We start from the raw sequence: 25,251 nt of genomic DNA on the forward strand, positions 1-25,251 counted from the left end.
CATGTCATTTCACACCATGGGAGTTCTCACCACCTTCCCTGTTCTTTGTCTAGGGAGCAGGCAGTTGGAGTCAGGTATCAGAAAAGGGTGAATGACATTCTAAATATATGACTTGCTACCCCTCCAAATGCTATTCTCTATCTAGGGAAAAGAGGGAGCAAAGTTACAGCAAGGACATCTGCAAGGGGAATATAACTTGTCCAAGATGACTTTGGGATCATGAGGAGCCATAGAGGAAAACCCTATCTAGCATGCTTCCCTATAAATGACTTTGAGCAATAGTTTCTTCATTCAAAGAAATACTGTATTTTATTGGTTCTGGGCATGCCTGTTTTCACACTTTACCATCTCTGACACTGGGATGTGTCTCACGTTGATGGCATCTTATGTCATAGTCCACTTGGCAACCATATATTTTTTCCCATAAGAAGATATTTTTTAAAACCATGGTACTAATGAAATATAGTTGTTATGTCATGTGACAGTTGGGTCAGATCAACTGTTGCTTACAATAGTTATTCATCAGCTAGAACTTTAGTTTCACTCTTCAAAATTTAAGAGTTTTCATGCAGTAAAATGAACTTTTATGGGATATGTGAATGGCCTGTGGGTTTTAACCATGTACGGGTTCACGAAATCACCACCACAGTTAGGATGCAGAACAACCCCAATCAGCCCCCAAAATCTCTCTTGTGTTATCCCTTCAGAGTTCTCCTTCCCTCTTCCCAAATGCCCCCCAACCCCTGGCAATCACTGATTTCTTCTCTATAGTTGTATTTTTTTGAGAAGGTCATATAAAGGGACTCTTTCAGTAGGCAAGCTTTGAGACTAGCTTTTTTTCCACTTAAAATGCCTTTGTGATTTGTTTAAGCTACTGCCTACTACATGTGTCAATAGTTGGGTCCTTTCTTCCTGAATAGTGTTTCCCTGTATGGATGAGCTACAACTGTTTGATCATTCACCTGTTGAGGAAAGTTGGATTGCTCCCTTATTTAAGCAGTTCTAAACAGAGCATCTATAAACATTCATGTACAGGTTCCTGTATGAACATAAGTTTGTTTCTTTTTTTTTTTTTTTAAGATTTATTTATTTATTTTGACAGAGAGATAAGCAGTTCAGGCAGAAACAGAGCATCTATAGAGCCCGATGTGGGACTCGATCCCAGGACCCTGAGATCATGACCTGAGCCGAAGGCAGCGGCTTAACCCACTGAGCCACCCAGGCGCCCCACAAGTTTGTTTCTTGAGGGCAGATTCCCAGGTGTGGGTTCATTGGGTCACATGGTGTATGCATGGTTTAGCTTCTAAGAGGCTGTCAAACTGTTTTCCAAAGTGGCTGCACCATTTTGTATTCCCACCAGCAAAGTCTGAGAATTCTGGTTGCTCTGTATCCTTGTCAGCACTCAAGACTGTGTATTTAATTTTAGCCATTCTAATAGGTAAAGAGTGGTATTTCTTTGTGATTTTAATTTGCAAGACTATGATGGCTGGTGGCGATGGGCAACTTTTCATGGACTTAATTGTTACCCATATATATTCTTTGATTCAGTATCTGTTCAAGTCTTTTGTCCACTTTTGGAATTGGTTGTTTTCCTATTGTTGAGTTTGAGGGTTCTTGATATATGCTGGATACAAATCCTTTGTGGAATACACAGTTTGCAAACATTTTAGCACAAACTCTGGCTTGTCTTTTCATTCTCTTAAGATTGTCATTCACAAGGCAAATGTTTTCATTTTGATGAAGTCCAACTTCATCACGTCAAAAAAACTTTTTTGCCTAACCCCTAGGTCCCTCAGATTTTGTTTTCATGTAATGAAAAGTTTTATAGTTTGACCTTTTAATCTAGAGTTCGTTTTGGGTTAATTTTGTATAAAGTATGAGAATTTCAATTGAGGTTCCTTTTTTCCTTTTTTTTTTTTTTTTTTTTTTTTTACAGAGTTTGACTATTCTAACAGTGTTTGTTGAAAAAGACTGTCCTTTCTCCTTTGAGTTGCTTTTGAAGCTCATTCTGAAACTAATGGGCCATGTTAAGTGGATGTGTTTCTGGAATCTTTGTTCTGTTTTTCCCTTTTCACAAAAACACACTCTCATTATAAAAGTGGCTCACTTTGGGTTTAAATAAATGTCATTCTATGAATGGGATTTGTCACATCCGTGTAATGTGACTTGTTGACCTAGGATGGGTCGACACAATGGTAAGAATCAGAAGACTAAGGAAGCTTCAAAGAGGCGAGAGTTCGTGCCTCTGCGATGTGGAATCTGGAGAACGGAAGGGCTGAGGTGTACGGCTGTAAGTTCTCCATTATACTCTGAGTCAGTTACACTCTGACTTTTTATACTTCTTTGTTTAACTTTGAAATGTTCAGTATCAATTTTTGTTATTTAAAAAAGGAATGGAGATAAATGGGCACCATCAGTGGGCATTTTAGAGGTACTGGTAATGTTCTGCTTTTTCTTCTGGGTGCGGTTGAGTGGGTGTCTTCCTCTTGCACAAACCCACTGACCTGTCTGCTTAAGCTCTGTGCACTTTTCTCCAAGTGTATCACATACTTTAGTCAAATAATTTACAGAAAATGTAGCCACCTCAGGGATTGGAATTGTGAGCTTAGAGATAAGATATAGATATTTATTTTTCATATTATAACCTTCTGTTATGTTATCCCCCCCCGGGTTTGATGTATTACCTTTACAAAATAATATTTAAAGGGATTTTCAGCATGTCAGCTATAAGAAGAGAAGGAAGTGGACCCTTATTATATACACATGGGGAAGATGACCAGGATAAACCTCTAAAAAAAAAAAAAAAAAGCTGTGGAACAGTATGGTATAGTATGATGCTTAAAAAAAAAATAAAGGAAAGACTGGAAAGCATCTACCCATGGCTTGGCTGTTTTTCTTCCTTAACTGTGTATTTCCTTAATTGTGTGTGTAAGGGCCAGGATTCTGAGAGGCAGTGGGGGTTGGTTCCATTTTCAATGTTACACTTTGCTGCATGGGACTTTTCCAGAATGAACTTGTATCCATTTGATAATTATATAAAAAGGAAAAAGAAGTGGGAAAGTTAGTTATAAAATAATAAAATTAATGGACACCCTGATATAGGCATTTTGGTCAATCTTAGGCGGTCATGTCTGTTGGGATCTCTGAGACCATGACCTCAATATCTGTAAGTCTGGCACATCGTAGATTCTCACTTGACACTATTTCAGATAAAACATGGAAATAATAAAAGTATTTCTTGGTACTTGTTCAAGTTAGTGTCGCAGTTCTGTTTTGGTTTAGTTTAGTTTCAACTTTTCTTTTTCCTTTTTTTAAAAGATTTTATTTATTTTTTTAACAGAGAGAGATCACAAGTAGGCAGAGAGGCAGGCAGGCGGGGGAAGCAGGCTTCCCGCTAAGCAGAGAGCCTGATGCAGGGCTCGATCCCAGGACTCTGGGATCATGACCTGAGCCAAAGGCAGAGACTTTAACCCACTGAGCCACTCAGGTGCCCCCAACTTTTCTTTAGGTTATCTTTTTCACCAATGCACTGTGATAGATTGATTTTCCAGAACAAGACGTAACAAGACCCTGGAGCTGGGGAGGGGAAATCAGGCAGGTGTCAGAGGCCATCTGTCCCCATCACCGGGAACCCTAGCCTACAACACCCTTTCTCATCCTTACTTACATGACCCCTCTATTTCAGATGTATGGCCCAGAGGTAGCCTCCCACTTGACGTAGAATGGCTCTCTGACACGGATGGCTTGGGGCTGAACCCTTGTCATGAGTACCCCTTCACCTTCAGATAGTCAAGCACCTTATGTGTCTCCCTAAAAAGATGCTGTGAAAATAAGCACTAGATTTGCCCCCCATTTTGCCAATGGCACTAATGTTGCAAAAGCCACAGAGTGTGCCCCACATCACCCAACCAGTAAGCCGTGGAGGCGGACCCCTTCTGGACCCTTTTGTTTATGTAGCTTTGCACATCTGTCCGGCCACACTCCTGCAAGCCTTTGGAATTCGAAGATTGAGAGGCATCATTCAGACTTGGGCTGTCTGTCCTCAACCCCCTTTCCAACGTCCTTCCGTCTCCTCAGAGATTGTCTCTGTCTGGAGAACTGGGGCCACCACTCTCATGGGCATCAACACAACAATGCTTTATGTACGCGCTGGACACAAGAGTGTTGTCTTTCAGGGGCACCTGGGTGGCTCAGTGCGTTAAGCCTCTGCCTTCGGCTCAGGTCATGATCTCAGGGTCCCGGGATCGAGCCCCGCATCGGGCTCTCTGCTCAGCAGGGAGCCTGCTTCTCCCTCCCTCTGTCTGCCTCTCTGCCTACTTGTGATCTTTCTCTCAAATAAATAAAATCTTTAAAAAAAAAAAAAAGAGTGTTGTCTTTCAGGTGTAGAAATGGTAAGCTAGATCATAAACACAGAAGTGTAAATTACCTACGCCAACAGTCTGAGGAAGAATAAAGCTGCTTACGGTCCCACCACTCAGCTTGAAAAATGCCACTTTGACCAGCATCTCTGTAGTCATGGTTCCTCTGCCTGGTCACATCCCCACTCCTGCCCAGCACAGGGATAACTATTCTAGGGATGTCCTCAGACCCTTTTCTGCCTCCTCTAGAGTTTCATCACATGTGTTTATGCCCAAACTCAAGCTGGTCAGTTTTTCTACCCCAGAAATTTGTCGTGAAGTGAGGGGCGTTTGAGAGACCCAGCTCGCTCTGGAGAATCAAGCTCTGAAATTCTGTGCATTTAGGGTCAGATTTGACATCGCAGCAAATCAAGGGCTGGGACCAGCCAGGGCTGCTTGGGAGCAGAAATCCTGAGCACACAGAGGAAGAGAGCCGACAAGGAGAAGAGAAAATGGGGCAGACACAGAAAAAGAATCAGACAAAACACTCTGTAGGGAGAGAAAGAGAGAAAGAGAATGGAATCCCCCCAAACTACAGCTTTAAAGAACACTGGTGATTGATGTTTGAGAAAAATTTTCCCTTATTCAATAAATTTCCTTTTTACATGAACGAGTTTGAGTACATTTCAATCTCTTGTCAACCATGAATCCCCGATATTCTGTTTTCTGATATTCTATCTTCAAATAGAGCCACCTTCCAAAAAGCCTGTAGTCTTAGCTGGGGTTTGCCTGAAGACAGAGCCTGGGACAAGGACTAGGAGGAGGCGGTAATGGGGGAAGGTGACCCCAGGAAGCAGGGAGTTGGGGACAGGGAAAGGCAGAAGGAAAAGCCAGTAGAGTGCACTTTATGGAGCTGGTTCCCCTGTGAGCAGCTGGGTTCATTCGTGTTCCAGAACCTGCAGGAACCCCATAGAATGTGTCTCCCATTTGCCCCTCATTGCCTGCCAACTCCTGTACCCTGTCCCTCTGGGGACATTAACTCCTCTGCAATTCTGGATGGCATCGTCAAGGGCTGAAAGCATTCTTACACTTTAGAAAAACCCCCAAGACAGAAAAGTGCAGAGGGGGAAGTGGAATGCGCCATAAATGGACTTCCTCTTACGATTCCTAACGTTTTCTTCCCTCTAGCTTACTTTATGCAAGGATACAGTAGAGAATGCATATAGCATGCAAATGCTGTGTGAATTGATGGTGTTATCAGTAAGGCTGCCCGTCGATAGGAGGCTTTAGTAGTTAAGTCTGAGGAGAAGTCAAGAGTTATGTGTAGCTTTTTTTTTTTTTACTTTTGTTTTGTTTTGTTTTGTTTTTTTATGTAGCTTTTTGGCTGTGTGGGGGTCAGTGCCCCCAGCCCCTATGTTCAATGGCCAACTGTACAAAGAAAGGCCATTTTGCCTGCAAAATGTGTTCTCGCTTTCATCTTTTAAGAACATCTTCACTTTCTCTGGGTAAACCACCCCTTTCCCATTCTGCCCATCAGAGCTGCGCCACCCCCTCCTGCTCTAAAATGGACACATGGCCCAGGCCTGGGTAATCTAACACGTCGTGGTAATTTCCAGATGGTCACATGGCACCAGTGGATGTCAGTACCTTAGTTTGAACTAGTGGGAAAGAAGAATCTTTATTTAGGTTTTAAGCAGGTAGAGCGTGAGCCTGGAGCTGTTGATTTGCATCTTGTCCCGATGAAGGGGGGATTCTGTTGAGAGTGAAGCCCACCCATTAGAATATGTTCCTGAGAAATGGAATTTAAAAAAATAAAAACACACAGAAACAAACAAACAAACAAGACTAAATCCTGGTGGTGTGGCACCATTTGGTTGCCTGGATCTAGCCATGCCTGAAATAGGTTTCCAGTTACTTAGGTGAGTAGATGTTTGAGTTGCATTTATGCCACACGTAACCCACAAAGTCATTGCTGAATTCTCAAGGATTCAAATGGGAGATGGGGTCGTAACAAGTATGAGAGGCCCAGGACGACCAAGGGGACCCACTTTGGTTCCTTCCTGTGTCTCCACCAACCTATCAATTATTCTGGTGAGGAATTCCAAGTCTGAGAAGACCCACCTGTTTCCAGGAAGGTTGAGGGAGGCAGGGTGGCAGCTGGTGGGGTCCTTCCTGGCTCAGGAGACCACATTTGCCTGGTTGCTGCTGGGCGGCTAATTTAGAGTCTGTCCTGCCCTGGACCCCACCCACCACGCTGTTTGGATGCTCCAACTTCAGGAAGCGCACCAGGCTCTGTGTTTCTGACCCTGAATCCTCAGCCCTGCCCTTGCAGCCAACTCCTCTGCTGATATCACTGAGTATATGTGCTTGGAATATTCTGGAGATGACAGCTGAGCCCCTACAGGGAATCCCCACTAGCAACCTTGGAACAAGTAGGGCCCTCTGGTTAGGCGCTACTTGACTCTGATGACATACAGATCTGGTAGTTCTTTGGGCTTAGTGGTAAGCATACCTACAAGGATGCTTGCATCTCCTTGAGAGATTGGCCTGATGTCCTCTGGTTCTTGACTTTCCCCGAGGAGGCTCATAGATTTCTTCTGGGCTTTGGTTATCAGTCAAGACCCAGGTTGGAAGCAGTTGTGCACTCAAGTGGGGTGTATTCGTTTTCTAGGGCTGCTGGGATAAATTACCACAAGCTGGGGGGCTTTAAACAGCGGGAATGTATTGTGAGATAATACAGGAGTCCAGAAGTCTGCAATCAAGGCGGTGTCAGGGCCGTCCTCCCCCTCCTCCCCCCGCCCCCGAAACCCGTAGGGGAGAGCTCTTCCCTCCTTGCCTCATTGTCGCTCCTGGCAGTTGCCAGTTTCTTGGCTTGTAGCTCTAGCGTTCCAGTCTGTTTTGGTCATCATGTGTCATTCTTCTTGTGTGTCTGCACACGGCTCTCATAAGGATGACTGTCTCATTGAATTAGGGGTGCACCCTACCCCAGTGTGACCTCATGTTAACCCTCACATTTGGAAGGGACTAGGGCTGGGGGGATTAGGGGTCCTGTGGCATCACTCTGTGGTCTGGGATGGTCTCTGGCTTCCATGACTCTGAATCAGTCCCGTCCCGTAACCCACCCTGAGCTGCCCCAGTTCTGCCCTGAGTATCTCACAGAGCACGGTCACCCTGAATTTCCTCATCTGTGGACTTGTCAGCCGTGCCAGTGACTCAAGGTTCCTGAAGTCAGAACACGTTCACAGAGGGGAATGCTCATCAGAGACTGGGAACTGCCTGGAAATTTGCGGGATTACACCTGTGCTGTGCGGATTGACCACGGAGAGAGAGGTGGATGTAGAATCAGTTTGGGGCCACAGTGACATCTGGTGGCCACTCCGCATACTGCAGCCAGTGGGCAGGGGGACATCGGGGCAGACCCACGGACACGGGAGGTCCTTCCTGCTGCCTTGTTCTCCATATGGCTTCTATGGGGGAGTCCCAGGGTCGGAGGTCTGACCCCCCCCCCCACTTTGGAGTCCTTGTGGCTCCAGTGCATCCTGTCCTGAAGCTAATCTCTGCCCGCTACTCAGCGGACCCTCCTAAATTCTTGTGACCCAAGCCACATCCTGACATCAGCCTTAACCTTGGGGCTTGGCGGGGTGTGGTGGGATCTGCAGTGATCACATGACCCTGGGCATTTCGCTTCTTAGATTCAGTTTTGTACACGTGCATATGCATACAGTATATATTTCGATTTTGTAAGCGGCTTGGGTCCGGGGGTGGGACATTTGAGCCCTCTTTCATTTATGCATATTGGAAAAGTTTACCTCAGCAGTTATGGTCTTAGTGCAAAAAAAAAAACCGTTCCCTACGCTTTCCAAGATCCCAAGAATCATGAGCTGCTTTGTGTACGAGAAACTACCCTCAGCGGGATGCCCACCAGCAACGAGAAGGGCGGTGTTAAAGGGCGGAGTTTGGCTTTGAATACGCACCAGAAGGCTGGAGTGAGGTAGATATCCGCCCCCCACCCCACCCGGGCCACCTTAGCATCAGCTGAGAAACGTTTTCCCTCCTCGGACCCTTTAGTTCCAGGGAAGAGGCGGATTCTGATTGTGCCGTGGACCTGGGAGCCTCCAATCACGTGTGGCTGTTTTAATTCACATTCTTGCCGGGGCCATAAAATTCAGAATTCCGCCTCGCTGGCGCACAGACCCCATTTCCAGTGGTCAGCGTCCACCTGTGGCTCGTGGCTGCCACCTTGGACAATGCAGATGGTAGAGTATCTCCACCGTTCCGGAAAGTTCTGTTTGGTAGTGCAGCCCTGAAGGGTTGCCAAGTCCTGCTTCTCTTGTTGGAGGTGGACATGGGCAAGTCAGTCTTACATAAGCTGGAGGTGGTTTTCTAAGTTCCTGAGCAGCTGTTGGTCCCAGTGCGTGTGTGTGCGTGCCCATGCATGTGTGTGTCCCGTGCATGCATATGTGCATGTGCCCATGCATGTGTGTCTGCATGATTGCGTGCCTGTCTCTGTGGAGGTCAGACCCATTATGGTTCCTGATTTTCTTCTGCTCAGTGTCACCCTACAGAGTAGGGAAGCTTCTGGAGGTGTGCGCTGGGAATGCTGAGTGAGAGAGACCCAGAGACCCTGCAGAGACTGGGCTGGTGTCCAGGCCACGTTCACAGGGGTGGAGAACATCTCTGGAAGGCAGGTGTAGGTTAGGGATGTGTTGTAGGCTTGTGTTGGGCCCCCGTGTGGAGAAGACAGAGGACCAGCACCTTGCCAGGAAAGCCTTTATTCCCAGTGAGGTGACCCATCTGGCCCCCAGCAGTTAGCTCTCCTCTGGGACACTGAGTTTCTCCTTCACCCCACAGGCCACCACGGCGAAAAATAATTCTGGGAAGAAGGTGCGGAGGTACACGGCGGCCTTGGGGATGGGGTTGGCCATGAAGACCTCCTGTTTCTTCCGTCTCACGGTACGCATCACCTCCTCTGCAACGTCCACAGGATGCACCCCGTAGGTTAGCTTCCTGAAAAAGACTAACAGCCCCCAGGAGGGGCGGCGGTTACAACCTCTGGGCACCCAAACAGAGAGATGGGGCCGGGGCTGGGCCTAGAGTTATGGGCTGGGACCACCTGCCCACATCTTGGGTTCTCTTGGTTCCCTAGACTAGGCAGAGCCTTGGGTAGGGTGAAGCAGCTCCCTATTCAGAACATTCTAGAAGAGCAGTAATTAGACTGCATTTAAAGAGCGCTTGCTGTTTGCTGGTTGCTGTCATAAAGCCTCTCTGAGCTGGAACCTTCAGTCTTCCCAATGCCTGGGCACGGCCGGTACTGCCATCATTCCTCACTTTCTAAAGGGGAAACTGAGGCACAGACATCAAAGGGATTGCCTGTGTTTGAACACTGAGTGTACAACAGAGGCAAGCTCCAAGTGCAGGCATTGCCTGTGTTTGAACACTGAGTGTACAACAGAGGCAAGCTCCAAGTGCAGGCATTGCCTGTGTTTGAACACTGAGTGTATAACAGAGGCAAGCTCCAAGTGCAGGCCGTCCCGTGCCAGACTTTCAGCCTCGGCTCTATGTAGTCTCCCAGGGAAGGGACGATGAGGGGGTGGGGAAGATAGAAAGGTCCTGAAGACCAAATCTGGCTGTTCTGCATGGGAAACTGAGGCCTCCAGGGATGCAGGCCCATGGCCAAGGTCAGAGAGCCTGTGAGTGATGGAGCCTAGCCAGGGCCTTGGTCTGCTGGTTGTGGGTTAGGATTCTGTCTACCTGGTTGGTGCCTTGAGACTAAAATTTGGGGGGTCCCCTACCCTCTGTTAGCCGGGTGTGGGGCTCCACCAACCCCCCAGTCTCGTGCTTCGGGAACACACCTCCAGGCCCAGTGACACCAGGCTGCCCCCTCCCAGGCCCCTGTGCCTCCAGATTCCCTCGGAAAGCTCACATTTCCAGATGGAGGCATCCCAGTTTCCCTGGCCCGGATCAACACGGTAGGACCGGATGAAAGTGGGGCTCACGGTGCTGACGACAACATCGTATTCCTCCACTTCGGCTCGGAGACAGTCGAAGAAGCCTAGCGCGGCGTGCTTGGAGGCAGCGTCTGGAAGAGAAACCAGCCAGGGTGGGTGCGGGGGGGGGGCAGGGGGAGGCCGGCCCTGCTCCCCGGCGAGAGTGTGGGCCACAGAGGCCCGCAGGCACGTTCCCACATCTCAGCTGACAAGGACCCACATGTCACCCAGCCCTGCCCCGCCCTGCACAGATGGAGACAGAGAGCCCTCCGGGAGTGGTGCACAGAGGCAGAGCTGGGATCCAATCCCGCTTAAACACCTGTCTGCTAGAGGACCTCGAGCAAAGCGCTTTCCCTGTATGAGGATCGGTTTTCCTACCTATAAAATGGGGACAATATCCCCATTGGCGAGTGATGGTGAAGACGGAAAGAGGAAATGTGTCCGGGACACCTGGCCCAGGTATGAATCCCCAATTCCCTCCCGCTAAGGTTGGTACCAAGTGATTCCCTCCCGGTAAGGCCGGTACCAGCGGGCGGCCCCTGGGAGCCCAGAGCAGGTCTCCCCTCCCACTGCCCAGCCCTTTTCCTCCGAGGTCCTGTCCGCCTGAGCTACTCTCACTGAATCCACAGCAAATGGACGAGGCCATGGGTTGGGTAAACAAGAACCTTTCCAGAAATGTCACAAGAGCAGAGGGGACACTTCTCAAAGCCTTGGGAGCTTAGAGCCACCTCTGGGGTCTGATGAATCTCAGCTTCCCATTCCGGGAGTGTCAGCTGGAGGCTGAATGAGGCTGGGAGTGGGGGTCCCGTGGTCTCTGCCATCACACGGACCCCTGCCGGCAGACCCAGCCCCCTCTGAGGCCGTCCTAGTGGGGAGTGGGGCGCGTGCTTCCCAGACAGCCCTCACCAGCCGTCGGCCCCTCATCACGCGGGGTTAAGAACACAGGGGTGTGGGGTCCTGGGACCTTGCCCAGAAGATAAGGACAGGGACAAGACGGCTTCTCAGAGCTACGTGAGGATCTGGCAAGGTGGGACCACCCCTGGGGAGCCTCTTGGAGGAGGGGCCACTGGGTTTGCAGCAGGGACCCCAGTAAAAACACTTACAGAAGGCAACAGGGGCAGCCCCGGGGGAGAGAAGGGAAGGTGGTGCCAGACCTTTTGTTGCTCAGGAAGCTGGAAAGCCTGATTTTTACTGAAACGTCCTTGTATTTAAATAATGAAATACTGAACAATTCCGCACCTCATTGCAATGCCTGGGTTTCTGCCGGCCGCCCCGACTCGCTGACACCAGCTGGGTGTCCGGCCACTTCGGTCTGTGTGGTCTACCTGCAGATGAGGTCAGAGCCCTCGGGCTAAGGGCCCAGTCCCAGGATGGCTCCTGTCCCCGCCTAGTTCAGGCCAGTCACAAGCCCCCCCCCTTGTCTTCTGTGCTTCCTACTAAGTCGCTGGGAGATGGAAGTTTCCAACAACCCCTTGCTTGAGATCAGTTCATCTGCCGGAGCGGCTCACAGAATTTGGGGGAAAGTTTTACTCAGTGGATGGTCAGTTTCTTACAAAAGGACAGAACTCAGGAACAGCCAGATGGAAGACATGCGGGGTCGGGGGGTTGGGGTGTGGGAGAAGGTGCTCAGAGTTGCCAGATCCTTTCCAGGCACCTCCCTCTCCCCCGAATCGCCCTATGTTCAACCTGGAAGCCCCCTGAAGCCCCCCGTTTTGGGATTTTACGGCAGGTCCATTATAGGCATGATGGGTTAAATCAAGCCTGGGGTGACAGAACTCAATCTCCAGCCCCTTCCAGTCCCACCCCCTAATTACACAGGCGGTTGGCCCCTCAGGCAAGCAGTCCCCCTCCTTAGGCGACATTCAACATCGCCTCACATGACAAAAGACACTCTGATCACTCTTATCACTTAGGAAATGCAAGGGTTTTAGGAGCTCTGGGCCAGAAATGGGACAAAGACCAAATATAGATTTCTTCCAAACCACTCTAGGACAATACTTAATGGGTAATTAAAAAGTTGTGGGCGGGGGGGGGGGGGGGGGGGGGTGCCTGGTGGCTCAGTTGGTTAAGCATCTGATTTCTGGTTTCCGCTCAGGTCATGGTCTTGGGGTCCCGAAATCAAGCCCACCCTGGGCTCCTTGCTCAGTGGGGAATCTATTTGGGATTCTCTCTCTCCCCCTCTGCCCCTCCCTGCAACCCCACTCACACTCAGGTGTGCTCTCTCTCTCTCTCTCTAAAAATAAGAGAAGAAATATATAAGGTACGCACCCTGCCCTCCCACAGACTACCTCATGGTAGGAGGGTAGCTCCCCAGAGGGGTCCCAAGATCATCTGTGGACTCCTGCCTCTGGGGCTTCTCTGCACCCCTCCTGCAAATCTGCATCTCTCATTCTCCCCTTCCTCCTTCCCCCTGAAGCTTCCATCCGTCTGCTACTGTGTGACGGGCGCCCGTCTCCTCTTTCTGGGTTGTAACCTGTCCTGTCCTTCAAAGACATCTTTATGGAGAACAGGGGTTTGCACGGGGGCTGTGCGCCCAGGCCAGGAGGCATGGACGGTGTTCAGCCAGGGCCGGCCCTGACCCCCTGGGGGGATGTGAGCCTCTGGGGGAGAGGTCACCTCTCTGGTCACCTCCAAGTCATGGGTGCTCAGAAACGGGAATAGAAGGGATGAAAGAAAAACCATTAGACTGTTTCACCTCCGGACGCCCCTCCCTTAGAGCCACGTGCCTAGTGCTAGACAGAACATCCCTTCTAAGACATATAGCCTAAGACGAAACATTTCTGTCATAGCAACTTACAAGCTGTGCGGAATGGGATTCCAAGCTTCCCCTGGATGTTATTCACTAACACAATCTGGCCTGTCCTCCGGGAGATCATGTCGGGAAGCAGGGCTGGAAAGCACAGGACAGAGTCACGGTTACACATGGGAGACCGAGGCAGGCAGGCCCCTCCCCCGGACCTCCTTCCTTGCACAGGGCCCCTCTACCTCCCTGGTGATTCGATGACAGCAGGACCCTGGGCAGGAGCCTGGACATCACTGATCGCACTGACCCCGTGTTTCCTAAGAGTGGGCTGGGCTCGGCCGCTCATTTCTGGGTGGTTTTCAGTGACCGGCCCACATGCAGATCTCCGTGGGCAGAAAGGTCACAGGTCATCCCATTTCGATCCCCCGCAATCCTACTGTGTCTTGAACAACTCTCTAAATCTTTTAACAGCGAGCCCTGCGTCTTGGGAGAACCTGCTACTTGGTTCTGTTTTCAGAGTTCTTCTGTTTATTGAGAGGGAAGGGGGCTCTTAATTTATGGTGATATTCTAAAGATTCCCCTGCAAATGAACTCATGTGAAAATGCAGAAATTTAGAGACAGAGAGAGATCGCAGTGCAGGTGGAATGGGGAGATGGCAACAAAACAAAACAAAACAAAACACCCCACAAAAACAAAAACAAAAACAAAAAAACAAAACACCAAAAACCCCACCAAAAGATGGCTTTCCGAATGGCACTGACACTAAGCCTGGCGTGCTGCAGATGGGCAAGCTGAGGCCCAGAGCTAGTGACTGGACTCAGGTCTCTTAGCACATTAGAGGCCCAACCAGGGAGATGAGCCAGGCCTGGCTGCCCCTGACCCCCTCCACTCCCTGTGTCCCTCAGTTCCATGCCGGGAAACCCTGAACCCTCAGAGGCCTGGCCCAGAACCCTCAGAGGGACCGGATCGGAAGAAACCGTTATCTCTGGGGCCTCGTTTCAGAAGCTCGGAAAAGTGATCTTTCTACTTGAGATAACTCTCCTTTCCTCTGTGCTGGTGCCCCAAACCCCATTATCATGCAGAAGGCAGCTCTAAGATCACACTGCCTCAACCCCATGTTCTAAACTCAGAAATTCTCCATGCATGTAGCCTCCCTGTTGGGGTCCTGCCTTGATAACCTTTGCGGGGGATGGTGATTCAATTCTTGGTTCTATTCCATGTCAAGTCCAGCCCCAACCCCTATGTTCCAGAGCTGCATTTGAACTTGGCAGGGAGCTCCACCGAAGAGTGGATATTTTACCCTTGAAAGGGGTTCTGCCCTCCCTATTTCTGCAAAGGGGCTGACACGACACTGGGTCTCTTGCAGTTTGGGGATAAACCCTTTCCTTCTTTATTTCTGAGGCCAGACACTCTACCCTTGACCAACTGACACTGGTAGGAACAGATCAAGGGTAAGGTCGATATATCAAAATATATAGCAAGACATGGACATGAATGAGAAGGGGAGTGTCGGAGGCAGGCCCCTGGCCAGGGCGGCCTCCACCATTAAAAGATGGCGCCTGGCGAGAAAGGGCAGGGCTTGGATGGGGAGAGGGATTTCCCAGAGAGGGAGGTTGGAATATACTAGTGAGATACTTCCAAAATCCCTTTTCTTTTAGCAACATTTATAGCCAGAATGCTGAAAGCCTTCACCAACTAAGTAGGGATTTTTCTGAGGGGGAGTGGAGAACTCCATCCAGAATTGGAGACTCTATGTAACAGAGCCCTCTCTAGCAGCCGGTGGCCCAGAAATCGGTGGGAAGGTCAAACTCACGAGACCTTTGGTCAGTGTGATGGGCCCAAAGTAATTGGCATCCATGATCTTCTTGTCAAGCTCCAGAGAAATCTTATGGGCAGGCCCCTTGATCTTCATGCTGGCGTTGTTGATGAGGATGTCCACGCAGCCGTAGCAGTCTAGGACCTCTTTGGCCACGTCCTGGACACAGCTGATGTCTGAGAGGTCCAAGAGGACCAGCTTTGGGGTGAATGTCTGCTGAGCCAATGAGAGAGTCAAGACAGGTTGGGAAGACCTCCCTCTGGCAGACCCTAGGGCCCTCGAGCTGAGAGCCACCGCTTTGGAATTTCAAAGCTTATGGAACGACTACAAAATAAAAAATGGAAGGAAAGAGCAGAAACGTCTCTGGGAGGAAGGAAGCTGATGGAGAATCCATTCGTGGGTACCCTTGCTACACCACCAGCAATCCAAACATGCAAAAATGCAGTAAGAAGTATGAACTGTTGGCCAAAGGGACCAGAACTGATAAATCCAAATGAACATCACCCTTTACAGAGGAGGCAGAGCAAGGATGCCAGTGGAGACGCCATTATAATATATATGAGCTCCTTTCTGCAAATGGGTTTCCAGATCAGCTTAGGAGCCCCAGGAGACTCCATCACCATGCTCTGCAGCCACATTTTGTTCTTGACCAAACTGGTACACTCCACACAGTATTTTTGGGGCACCATCTACATGCCAGGTATTGCGTTCGGCCCTAGACACTCAATTGCCATTGAGGCTCCTCATGGTCTAGAGCAGGGAACAGGTTGGAAAACGGATGCTACCATGGGATAAATGTAATCCCAGCATTTGACAAACATTAGTCCCGACGAGGGGGTTCCCGGGTCAAATTTGTTTGGGAAACAGACTATTATATGCCTTGCTTGGGGATACACAATGCACATTCGCCTATCAAAGGCTCTGAAAAGTCCTGCAGTAAAGGACGCACCAGACAAGCTTGACTTTACTCTGCATTTCCCACACAGTTGACCTCAGAGCCTCCTTTTATCTCAAGACCTGATAACATGCCCCAAAACAGAACTTGAATTCTGTGTTGTCTCGTTTGTTCCCTCCCCCCAAATACCGGACTTTGCTGTGAATTATTTTTGCTGTTTCCAAAAAGCAATTCAATATCAGGGCCAAATTGAACCATACCAAACCAAACTGCGAAGACAGCTCTGAAGGCAATTCTCTCAGCAGTGCTCCAGAAACACTTCGAAACCTTCAACCTCTCAGAAAGTGCTCACCTCCCAGTGGCTTCGTGAAAAGTAACTTCACTTCCCCGACTTCTTGGAAGGAAATATCCTTTGAGGCATTATTTTATTTTAAAGATTTTATTTTTATGTAATCTGTACACCCAACGTGGGGCTCGAACTCACGAGCCGGAGACCAAGAGCCGCACGCTCCACCGACTGAGCCGGCCTGATTTAAAAATCAGCCATAAGCATTTATAATCATGCCCATACCTGTGCCTTCCTAAAGCTTCTGGATCCTCTCTGATTCTGACTTAAATACAATAGGGGGTGGGGAAGGTGAGTTGCCAGAGAACAAATTCTTGGTCTGGAGAATGGTCCAAATGAGCCAATGCTTGTGCCTGGCAGACATGCCTGGGTCGAGATTAGGGAGAGCACGGCCTCCTATTCCCCAAAAGCAGTCACCAGAACTCACCCACCAGGTCCATGAGCTGCTAACGCAGCAGTCAATGAAAGTTACGGGTGCCCAGGAGCTCCCCGAGCAGACTGCCGGAAGGCCTTACCTTGCTGGGGTCAGCCACGCTGATGAGGGCGTCATACAGGATCTCTAGCCTCTCCCAGTTCTTGCCACACAGCACCAGCCTTGCCCCACCAGTGTGGAACACCCGAGCACACTCTGTGGAGGAAGAAGGAAAGAGGGCAGGGTGCACTGTGTGGATGGAGCCACGGACGATGAGCCTCTGTTGTAGGAATTGAAGATTTCGGAGAATTCGAACATCCTATGGCCAGGAGTCCTAGGTCATTTCAATCACCTTCCCACCCCAGGACTGGAAATCTTTTTTTGTCATTTCTAGCCTCTGCATGGCTACCTCCAGTGAAGGGGAGCTCAGAGCGGAGACAGCCAGCCCTTCCGTCCTGGGATGGTTCCGATTGTTAAGATGCTCCTCCCTAAGCTGGGCAGAAGGATGCTCCCTTCCTGTCCACCCAGCCCTCTGGGATCAAAGTCCTCCTTATATCTTCATCTAAAGATCCTGGAAAGAGCCATCGTGGTTTATTTTTGGACCTAATCCCCCCAGTTTCCCACACATTTTCTCTGTGGCTAGATAGGCCAGTAAGGATTCTTTTTATTTAAAAAGTAAACCTGCCTTGTGTCTAGTTACTTTTATTCCAAAGGAATTCCTGACTCACCCAACATGGGTCCTTCTCAGTTGGGCAAGGGCTGGGTAGACACAAAGTATTTGGGAGGGCACCTGGCTCTTGATCTCAGGGATGTGAGTTCCAGCCCCCATGCTGGGCGTAGAGACTACTTAAAAAAAAATAGACACACTGTGTTCTTGTGTAGCAATAATATTTAAGAACAATAAAAGCTAATGTATTTTGAGTGTTTACCTGTTCTACAGACTCAAGAAAGAGAGTTATATATATTAGCTCATTTAATTCTCATGGGAACCACACAAGGTGATGTCTTGGGGGGGGGGGGCAGTTCTCAGAAGCCGAATCAAAGACAGGGGCTCAGCTTGTCAGGATTTATTGAGGGAACGTTCTTCAGAGAAAATTCACAAGGCAGTAAGGTCTCAGGTAAAATCTAGCCTCAGTTGGGTCCGAGGAAGGCTCTGGAGTGTAAACCCAACGGCAGAGATGTCCCACTTAGAGGCAAAAAGGACCAGCCTTTTTATATGCTTGGGTCTAAAGACTGTGTGCTGTCTCCCTCCGGGGCTGGGGCAGAGGCTGTGTAACTCCCAGGGGCAGCAATGTCCACCGGCAGAGGTCAAGGCTGTGAGCCCTGCAGCCCACACTCACAGCACCCCGGGAATAGAGAAACTGGCCTCATACGGGAACCTGGGAAGGCATCACCAACACCTCCCAGGTGTTCAAGACCTATGACTGCCTCATTTTATACCAACCAGCAGTGGGCCTGATGGAGCCAAGATGCCGGGGGATAGCTGGGGAGCCCCGGGTGCCCGCCGGAGGCTGGGTATCCTGAACGCAATGGTTCAAAGCGATCTCACGGCTGGTATGCAGGTGGAGAGAAGGGGGCCCGGCCGGGTTATCAGCGGGCATCATGAGTGGGGGGTTGTGGTATTGGAGGAGAGCAGTTGTGGGGCTGCACCATGTGGTCTCAGCCAGATAGGAGCCAGGTGGAGGGATGGAAGGTCCCAGTGAGGTCTAGAAACAGGTGTACTGCGTGAGGCTGAGAGCAGAGAGGAGGGGGGATGTGCACAGCTCTGCTGATGGAGGGAAACCCGAATCAAGAAATAACAGTGTTAATAATGCTGGGATCACAGGGAAGGGACGATTTCTCTGAATGTAGGTGCTTTATGGAGAAGGAGGCTGTCCATGACCATTCTGGATGGACGAATTCAATGAAGATGTTGATCCGCCTCCAAGTGAATTTGATGCAATAAATTACAATTCCAACATGTCTTGGAAAGGGATGACAAGATCCTAAACTTTACTTGGATACTTTTCAAGCCTTATTTGGAATAATAAAGGCATAAGAAAAGCAAAGAACAGTTTGATGGACAGCAATAAGAATGGACCAGTTCTATCAGTTATTAAAATACATGATAAAGCTACAGAAATTAAAGCAGCCTGTTTGTGGCTTAAGTATGGATAGAAATGTTGAGGCCACTTAGAGGCAAAAAGGACCAGCCTTTTTATATGCTTGGGTCTAAAGACTGTGTGCTGTCTCCCTCCGGGGCTGGGGCAGTCCGGAGGGAGGGTGCCTGGGTGGCTCAGTCAGTCAGGTGTCTGCCTTTGGCTCAGGTCATGATCCCAGCATCCTGAGATCAAGCCCCATGTTGGTCACCCTATTCTGCAGGGAGCCTGCTTCTTCTCCCCCATGACTGGTGCTCTCTAGCTCTCTCTCTTTCCCTGTCTCTCAAATAAATAAACTCTTTAAAAAAAATAGGGCCACGAGTCCATAAGAATGTGGTATATTGTAAAGTTAGCATGACAAATCAGTAGATAAAGAACATGCCATTGAAAAAGTGGTATTTGAAAAATAAAATAAAGCAAAACAAAATACAAAATATAAGTGGTATTTGAACTCCTAGCTAACTACTGGGGAGGAAGTGATACACTAAAATGTGTTAAATAGTTAAATGTTTAGACAGAGTGATACAAGAACTAGAAGAAAGGAGAAATGAATAAATAACCTTGCTTTGGGGAAAGATCTTGTAAGCCTGTCCCCAAAGGAAGAAATCATAATGGAAATCATTTATAGACTTTTTCATCCTTAAAAAAAAAAAAAAAAAAAAACTTCCCGACAGCAGAAAACAGAAATGAAAATTAAAACCAAGATGAACGGAGGAAACCTATGTACTTTTATTTTTTAAAGATTTATTTATTTATTTTAGAGAGAAGGAGAGACAGAGTGAGCAGGGGGAGGGGTGGAGGGAGAGAGAATCTCAAGCAGACTCCCCACTGAGCACAGAGCCTGACGCAGGGTTCAGTCTCATGACCCTGAGATCATGACCTGAGTCAAAATCAGGAGGTGAACGCCTCACTGACTGAGCCACCCAGGTGCCTGACGGAGCCTATTTGAAATACATATGTCAGGAAAGAGCGAATTTATTGAATCTATAAAGAACCGTTATAAATCAGTAAGAAAACCAGATGAGGACCCTAATGAAGAAATGGGCTAGCGAGACGGGTAAGTCAGTCATAAGAGAAGCATGGAGAGCTAGTTACTTACAAAAGGTAGCAGTTCCGTGCCAAGAATAAAGACATGCATTTTGAAAGACATGCAGGACACTACTCTTAATCTATCAGAAAATCAAGAACAAAATTGGGGGCAGTCACACATTCTCTGTTGGTGGCAGTGTAAATTGCCACGATCTTTTGAACAAAAAATTGGTCAGAATCCTTAAAACTAAATATACACTTGAACCCTGTTATTTCATTTACGGGCATTTGTTCTAAGGAGATAATTAGGAGCATCTGCGTGGACACAGTTACGATGTTTATCTGGGTACTATTGTAACAGCAAAGAGTTGGAAATGGTTGTTAATGACCAACATCGCAGGAGGTTGTTGATACATGATGGTATTTGTCGAATATTTTGAAGCCTTTAAAACGGATGTTGCAGAAACTGTTTCCCTGCCATGCACCTGACTGTGTGTGTGTGATTGGATATTAAATTGTACATACACATGTGTAACGGAATTTTAAAAAGGAAAGATTGACCAAAGCACCAAGATCAAACAGATACAAAATTCTGGAGTTAGTTGCCAACCCAAGAGGCACATTTTCTTCCTTTCTTTCCCTCTCTTCCTGCTTTCCTTCCTTCCTTCCTCTCTCTCTCTCTCTCATTTTGTCAGAGAGAGAGTGCACAAGCAGGGGGAGCGGCAGGCAGAGAGAGAGAAGCAGGCTCCCCGCTGAGCAAGGAGCTCCATCCCAGGACCGTGGGATCATGACCTGAGCTGAAGACAGATGCTTCACTGACTGAGCCACCCAGGTGTCCCCCCAAGAGGCACATTTTCAAAGGAAATCACTAAAACCCTGTTTATGGAGTTCAGTACGCCTTACCCTCCAAATAGGATGCAAAATTGGGCAAGGTAGAGGAGCAAGAGCTTGGACTTTGAGGAAGGATTTGGGAAGAGGACTGTGATGTGAGTTTTTGTCCTTTATCTTTGTCCTAGAGAACAGGGAGCAGGGAGCCACTGGGACCATCTGAACAGCGCACTGTAAGTTCCGTGCAATGGGGAACCAGGGGCTGGGTCTGAGTCCACATGCAATATCTAACACGAGGAGGGGGCCACCAGGTGTGCTCAGAGCAGAGCAGAGGAGGAGGAGGACCCGGCTGCCCCAGGGGCTCTGTCTGCATCCCAAAAAGACCCCGCCCACAAGCACGGTGGGCCAGACCCAAGCCCTGACCAAGCTGCTTGGGAGCCGTTTTGAATTCTGCCCCAGGTTCCGTTAGCAGGGCAGTGGCAGTAGCTAATTAGAACCAACCACAGAGGCTTAACCTGTTGTGGCAGGTGCTGACCTGTGGGAACTCAAGATCCTTGTGAGAGGCCTAGGAGACCACGGAGCGGGCAGAAACCGGAGGAGTCCGGATTTCAAGGCCACTAGATCAAGGGTGTGGGACCTTGCTTGTGATATTGTTAAAATCAACGCCCCTGGGTGGGGCTTGTGCCCCATTAGTGTCCCGTGGGATACGTGGCCAGGTCTGATGTTACCCCACACAGACCCCACTCAGACCCCCTCCTCTGCACCTGCTGGCACTTACGGGGTGTGTGTATTCACGGGGCAGTTCAGTGAACGCACACTCTGCTTTTTGCTCGAGACAACACTTTGGGAGCTACCCTCAGTGATCTCCTTTCTTGTGGCAAGGAATAAACTCTCTTTTCTTGCTATCAACCCTGGCCGGGTCTCATCAAACCAGAGGGCCCCAGAGAAGCATCCGCCCTAATACCAGGGTCGGAGGGAGGGGTGGGAAACTGGAGGGTCCAGGCCTTGCAGAAAGGGTGAGCGGATATTCCCAGGGAGGGCCTGGGGAGGACCCAGACCAGAGGAAGGGTTTTCTCTGCTCTGTGAATCTGAGAGTGGGGTGGGCTGTTCATCTACCCACTCCCCCCTCCAACTCCAGCGAGCCCAGAATACTGCACCCATCACTTGCAGACTACACTTATAAGCATCAGAAAGGAGCAAAGGACACAGGGTGAAGTATTCCCGAGCAGGCAGCGTTCTAGTGTGTTTCTTGTTCTTTTTACCTGAAAATCCTTTTTTTTTTTATTATATTAGATTTTATAACAGAATTCCCTACAAGAGACTTCATCCCGAAGCTGAAAGCCCGCCCTTCCCCCCCTTCTGCCGTAACTGAGTAGCAGCCATCGGGGGTGGGGGCCACGGGAGGCAGAGGCAGGAGCCCGGTGGTGTGACCGCTGCTGGGGGACAGCAAGCCTTCAGCCTTGACCCTCCCAAATACGTCATTTCCGCCAACGCAGACCCTGGCAGACTCAGGCGCCCCTCGGTTTCACAAACACTTCAAGTTCAAGTGCGGTGGCTAAGTGCAGACACAGTGGGTACAAAGTGACCCAATCCCTGACACAGCTGAGCTGGGTGGGCTTGGGGCAACGGTCCGATGTCCTGATCATGGTCTGATTTCCCTGGGCAACAGCTTGGCATTGCTTCCTTACAACTTTCCAGCACTACCCTCCCTGGGTCTGGGCAGGTTCCAGGGGACGGCACGGGGTGTGCCGCGGGCCGGGCCTGGCCTGTGTCGTCAGCGCCGTGCCCCTCACTTTTTTTCTTGCCTCGGACCTCAGGAAGGGAGCGTCCACCTATAATTGCTGTGGTCAGCTGTATGCTCTGGCGAGGTGTTTATTTAAGGACACACACACACCCAGCTTCTCGGATTGCTTCTAAATATTTGGACTTGCTTTTTTTCTGCTTTGCATTCCTTTCTGGGGTGGGTCCATAGGACACGTTATTCATGACACGGAGGAGACCGCGTTCCTCTGAAGATGCCCCGTTGCTCCTGGGATGGGTTTCCCTCGTACCTAATTTGTACAGTGCATTACCATAACTGAAGGAGACTTCAAGCATAAGTTAAAGAGGCTAGCAAGACAATTATGTGCCTCTCAGCGGTAGATAGAACAGCACTAGCTAGTAACCTAGGAAATCGGGAGCCTACGGGACAGAGCTGCCTTCTCAACCGGCAGGATCCGATCGTCGCTTTGTGGGACATTCGACCCAAAGACGGTAGGATGCTCACCCTTTCCGGGAGCCTACAGATGGTTCACCGAGACGGGCTATAGCCGGAACAAGCTTCCACAAATTTCAAAGAAATCATAGAGAATGTGTTCTCTGATCATATTGGACTCTGGCCACAAATCAACAAATCAAATATACAACCACATACTTAAGTGTCTTTCCCTCCGAAGATGGTTGCTTTTAAAGGCATTTATTAAATAAGCTGTGTTGTTTGTTTGTTTGTTTGTTTTGAGTGCTTACTCTATGCCAGGCTCTTGCTTTTGAGCCCTGGGTCTAAGGATCCAAGAGGTCCTCCTTGGGAACTGCTTCTGGGACCCATGATGGGCCCCACAGGGAACCGGTTTATCTGCCTCGTGCTTTATTTTCTCATGTCCCTCCGTGAGCCTGAGTTCACCACCTGCTGAAAGAATATGGATCGGCTCCCCTTGGGAGGCCCAAGGGAAGGAAGTTCTTAGAAAATTCCCAGACGGGGCGCCTGGGTGGCTCAGTGGGTTAAGCCGCTGCCTTCGGCTCGGGTCATGATCTCGGGGTCCTGGGATCGAGTCCCGCATCGGGCTCTCTGCTCGGCAGGGAGCCTGCTTCCTCCTCTCTCTCTCTCTGCCTGCCTCTCTGCCTGCTTGTGATCTCTCTCTGTCTAATAAATAAATAAATAAATCTTTAAAAAAAAAAAAAAAGAAAATTCCCAGACAAGAGGTTTTGAACGTTCTCATGATGGCAGCCCCATGGGAATAGGCACCGCGGGGTGGGGGGGATGCTCTTTGGAAGGAGCGATGCCCATCTTAAAACACGGCACGGTAATGGGCTCCGTGGAGGCTTGTTGAGCGATTTAATGAACACTGGGCCATGTGGGTTCTATGTTTGACAGAACATAACAACAAGAGCAAAAAGTACCCCCAGATTACCATGCGTGGGTGCCACCCCCATTGTTAGGAGAGAGAGTCAGAATGTCAGAATCTTACAGACCTAAGTCAGCAGCAGAAAGGCCCCCTGAGACCATCCAATTCAGGGTCACAGACATACGTGCCCTTAAGAACAGGAGGTAGATGGTTGAGCTAATTAGGCTGAGTGTGGTACGCTAGGGCTGAGTGGGGTATATGGCAAGCGAGAGCACATATTTCAGCCTAATATGTTCATTATCGTTATTACATTATGGACACTTGAGGGGTTCAACATGCTTTCCAACTATCCATTCATTCCTTCGTTCATTCATTCCCCAACAACATCGTGAGGTAGAGACAATCAGTATCTTCACTTTCCTAGATGGGAAATCCAAAGCAGACCAGAGCAGTCACCAGCTGGTAAGCGATGGAACCCAGAATTCAACCCAGAGCCCAAGTCTGGGCTCATAGTTGGTACGTCTCCCCAACGAAGGACTTTGCATTTCAAAATTTCTGCAACCCCATGAAGGCAAAAACAAATCACATCTGTAGACCCAATTTGGCCCCGACGCTCTGTGAGTTTGCAAGCCCAGCTCTCCCAATCCCCTCATTTCTCCCGCGTGGGAGATGCAGCGCCCCCACCCCTGCCCCCAGAAAGGACACTTGCTGGCTAATGACAGACACTGGGAAAGGACACAGCATCCATCTCCCTCCCACCTAGCAGGTCAACTGCACGCCGTCCCGCCACCTCTCGTCCCTAAGGTCGGGAGTGTGCATGGGGCGGGGGTGGGGGGGTGCAAAGCTGGCTTACCTTTGCCCAGTCCTGAAATGGCATCAGTGATCACCACCACTTTGTTCTGCACGGCTGACTTTGACCACAGCCGGGACACCTCTTGGTAGATGAACAGAAGACCGCTGATTCCCAGAAGCAGCAGAGGCAGTATGAGCACGGCTGTGACTCCCATCTTGTTCTGGGGGGAAACGGAGGGGAAAGGACTTGGCTTTGCAAAGAGACTCTGAAGAGGACACCTGGTGCAGAGGGAGGCCCCAGGCTGCAGGGTGCGTTCACAGTGCACCCGTGTGTCTTCTCCAGGGAGCGAGGCTCTGTGCGAGCTCCCGGAGGGCTGCCTCTGGGCTAAACACCCAGAGAGCGTGCTAATCCCTGAATATTCATTGAATAGGAAATTACTCACGGTGTGTCCAAAAGCAAATGGAATCCGGGGCCTGCCCTCCCAGAGGTTAGTGACAAATTTAATTAAAATGGGTCTGCATTTTTGGAAGGAAATCCATGTGTTAAGGCCACTCGCTTGGGCCCTAATGACTATTTATAACTCTCAGCACACTGAAGGGCTTTTCAAGGTAAATATAGTGTCTGTTCTGATATTCAGGGACACATGCTGGTCGGGTCCGATTTCAGAGTTCTTGCCAGGAATTTTAAAGCTCGCCGGAGTGCCTGATGATTGGAGGTTTCCTTTGCAGTTCGGGGCTGGGCCTTAGGGATCAGGACCCAGGATTGTCAGTGCAAACATCCCCGCCCTCTTGTCCTATAATCCTTTATCAAGAGGCTTCCAGGTAG

The 25,251-nt window shown here is 49.4% G+C and overlaps 1 protein-coding gene across 1 annotated transcript; it reads right to left on the reverse strand.

The window, feature by feature from the left end:
- Positions 1–9,093: 9,093 nt before the first annotated feature.
- DHRS7C (dehydrogenase/reductase 7C) lies at positions 9,094–25,015 on the reverse strand. The gene is made up of 7 exons (XM_004760169.3): positions 24,869–25,015; positions 24,487–24,646; positions 16,641–16,753; positions 14,887–15,097; positions 13,122–13,214; positions 10,261–10,416; positions 9,094–9,354 (listed from the first exon to the last, which is right to left on the reverse strand). The coding sequence occupies exons 2-7, from the start codon at positions 24,638–24,640 to the stop codon at positions 9,146–9,148; spliced, it is 936 nt and encodes a 311-aa protein (XP_004760226.1). The 5' UTR covers positions 24,641–24,646; positions 24,869–25,015; the 3' UTR covers positions 9,094–9,145.
- Positions 25,016–25,251: the final 236 nt, after the last annotated feature.

Source organism: Mustela putorius, unplaced genomic scaffold, assembly GCF_011764305.1.
Source record: "Mustela putorius furo isolate JIRA1106 unplaced genomic scaffold, ASM1176430v1.1 tig00000695_pilon_pilon_pilon, whole genome shotgun sequence".
NCBI classification, from domain to species: Eukaryota; Metazoa; Chordata; class Mammalia; order Carnivora; family Mustelidae; genus Mustela; species Mustela putorius.